Source organism: Cystoisospora suis (assembly GCF_002600585.1).
Source record: "Cystoisospora suis strain Wien I chromosome Unknown contig_3446, whole genome shotgun sequence".
NCBI lineage: Eukaryota > Apicomplexa > Conoidasida > Eucoccidiorida > Sarcocystidae > Cystoisospora > Cystoisospora suis.
In genome coordinates this window covers 755-1103 of record NW_027156241.1, presented here as the reverse complement: position 1 = coordinate 1103, position 349 = coordinate 755, and the positions used below count along the sequence as shown (strand labels likewise).

The following is a 349-nucleotide window of genomic DNA, read 5'->3' as shown; positions in this document are numbered from 1 at the left end:
CCTCCGTCTCCTGTTGTTCGGTGGACCTCAACAACTAGAGTCATCCATGGTCCTGTCCCTCCTGGGGGGGCGATGCCCCGGCCTCTCTGACTGGAGTTGTGCGCCTTGTCTTGCAGAGCTGTGAAACGGCCGATATCCGTAGAGGAGAATTGTTTGCTGATGATGTATCGCTTCCCCGGTGGTTCCAGTCGCTCCTCACCGTAGTACTAGCATCACTGATCTTCAGTCCTCCAAGCATAGAGGCAAGATCCGGCGTTGGCGGGCTTTCGTGGCTGTCTTTTTCACGAGTACGGGGCGACTCTCACCTATCTCTCTGGTAGGCCCCGTCCAAGAGAGGCAGTTGCAATAG

At 56.4% G+C, this 349-nt stretch overlaps 1 protein-coding gene across 1 annotated transcript; it reads right to left on the bottom strand.

Annotated features, from left to right (window-relative positions):
• Positions 1-5: 5 nt before the first annotated feature.
• Positions 6-349, bottom strand: CSUI_006738 (uncharacterized protein). The gene has a single exon (XM_068066891.1). The coding sequence runs from the start codon at positions 236-238 to the stop codon at positions 41-43; it is 198 nt and encodes a 65-aa protein (XP_067921123.1). The 5' UTR covers positions 239-349; the 3' UTR covers positions 6-40.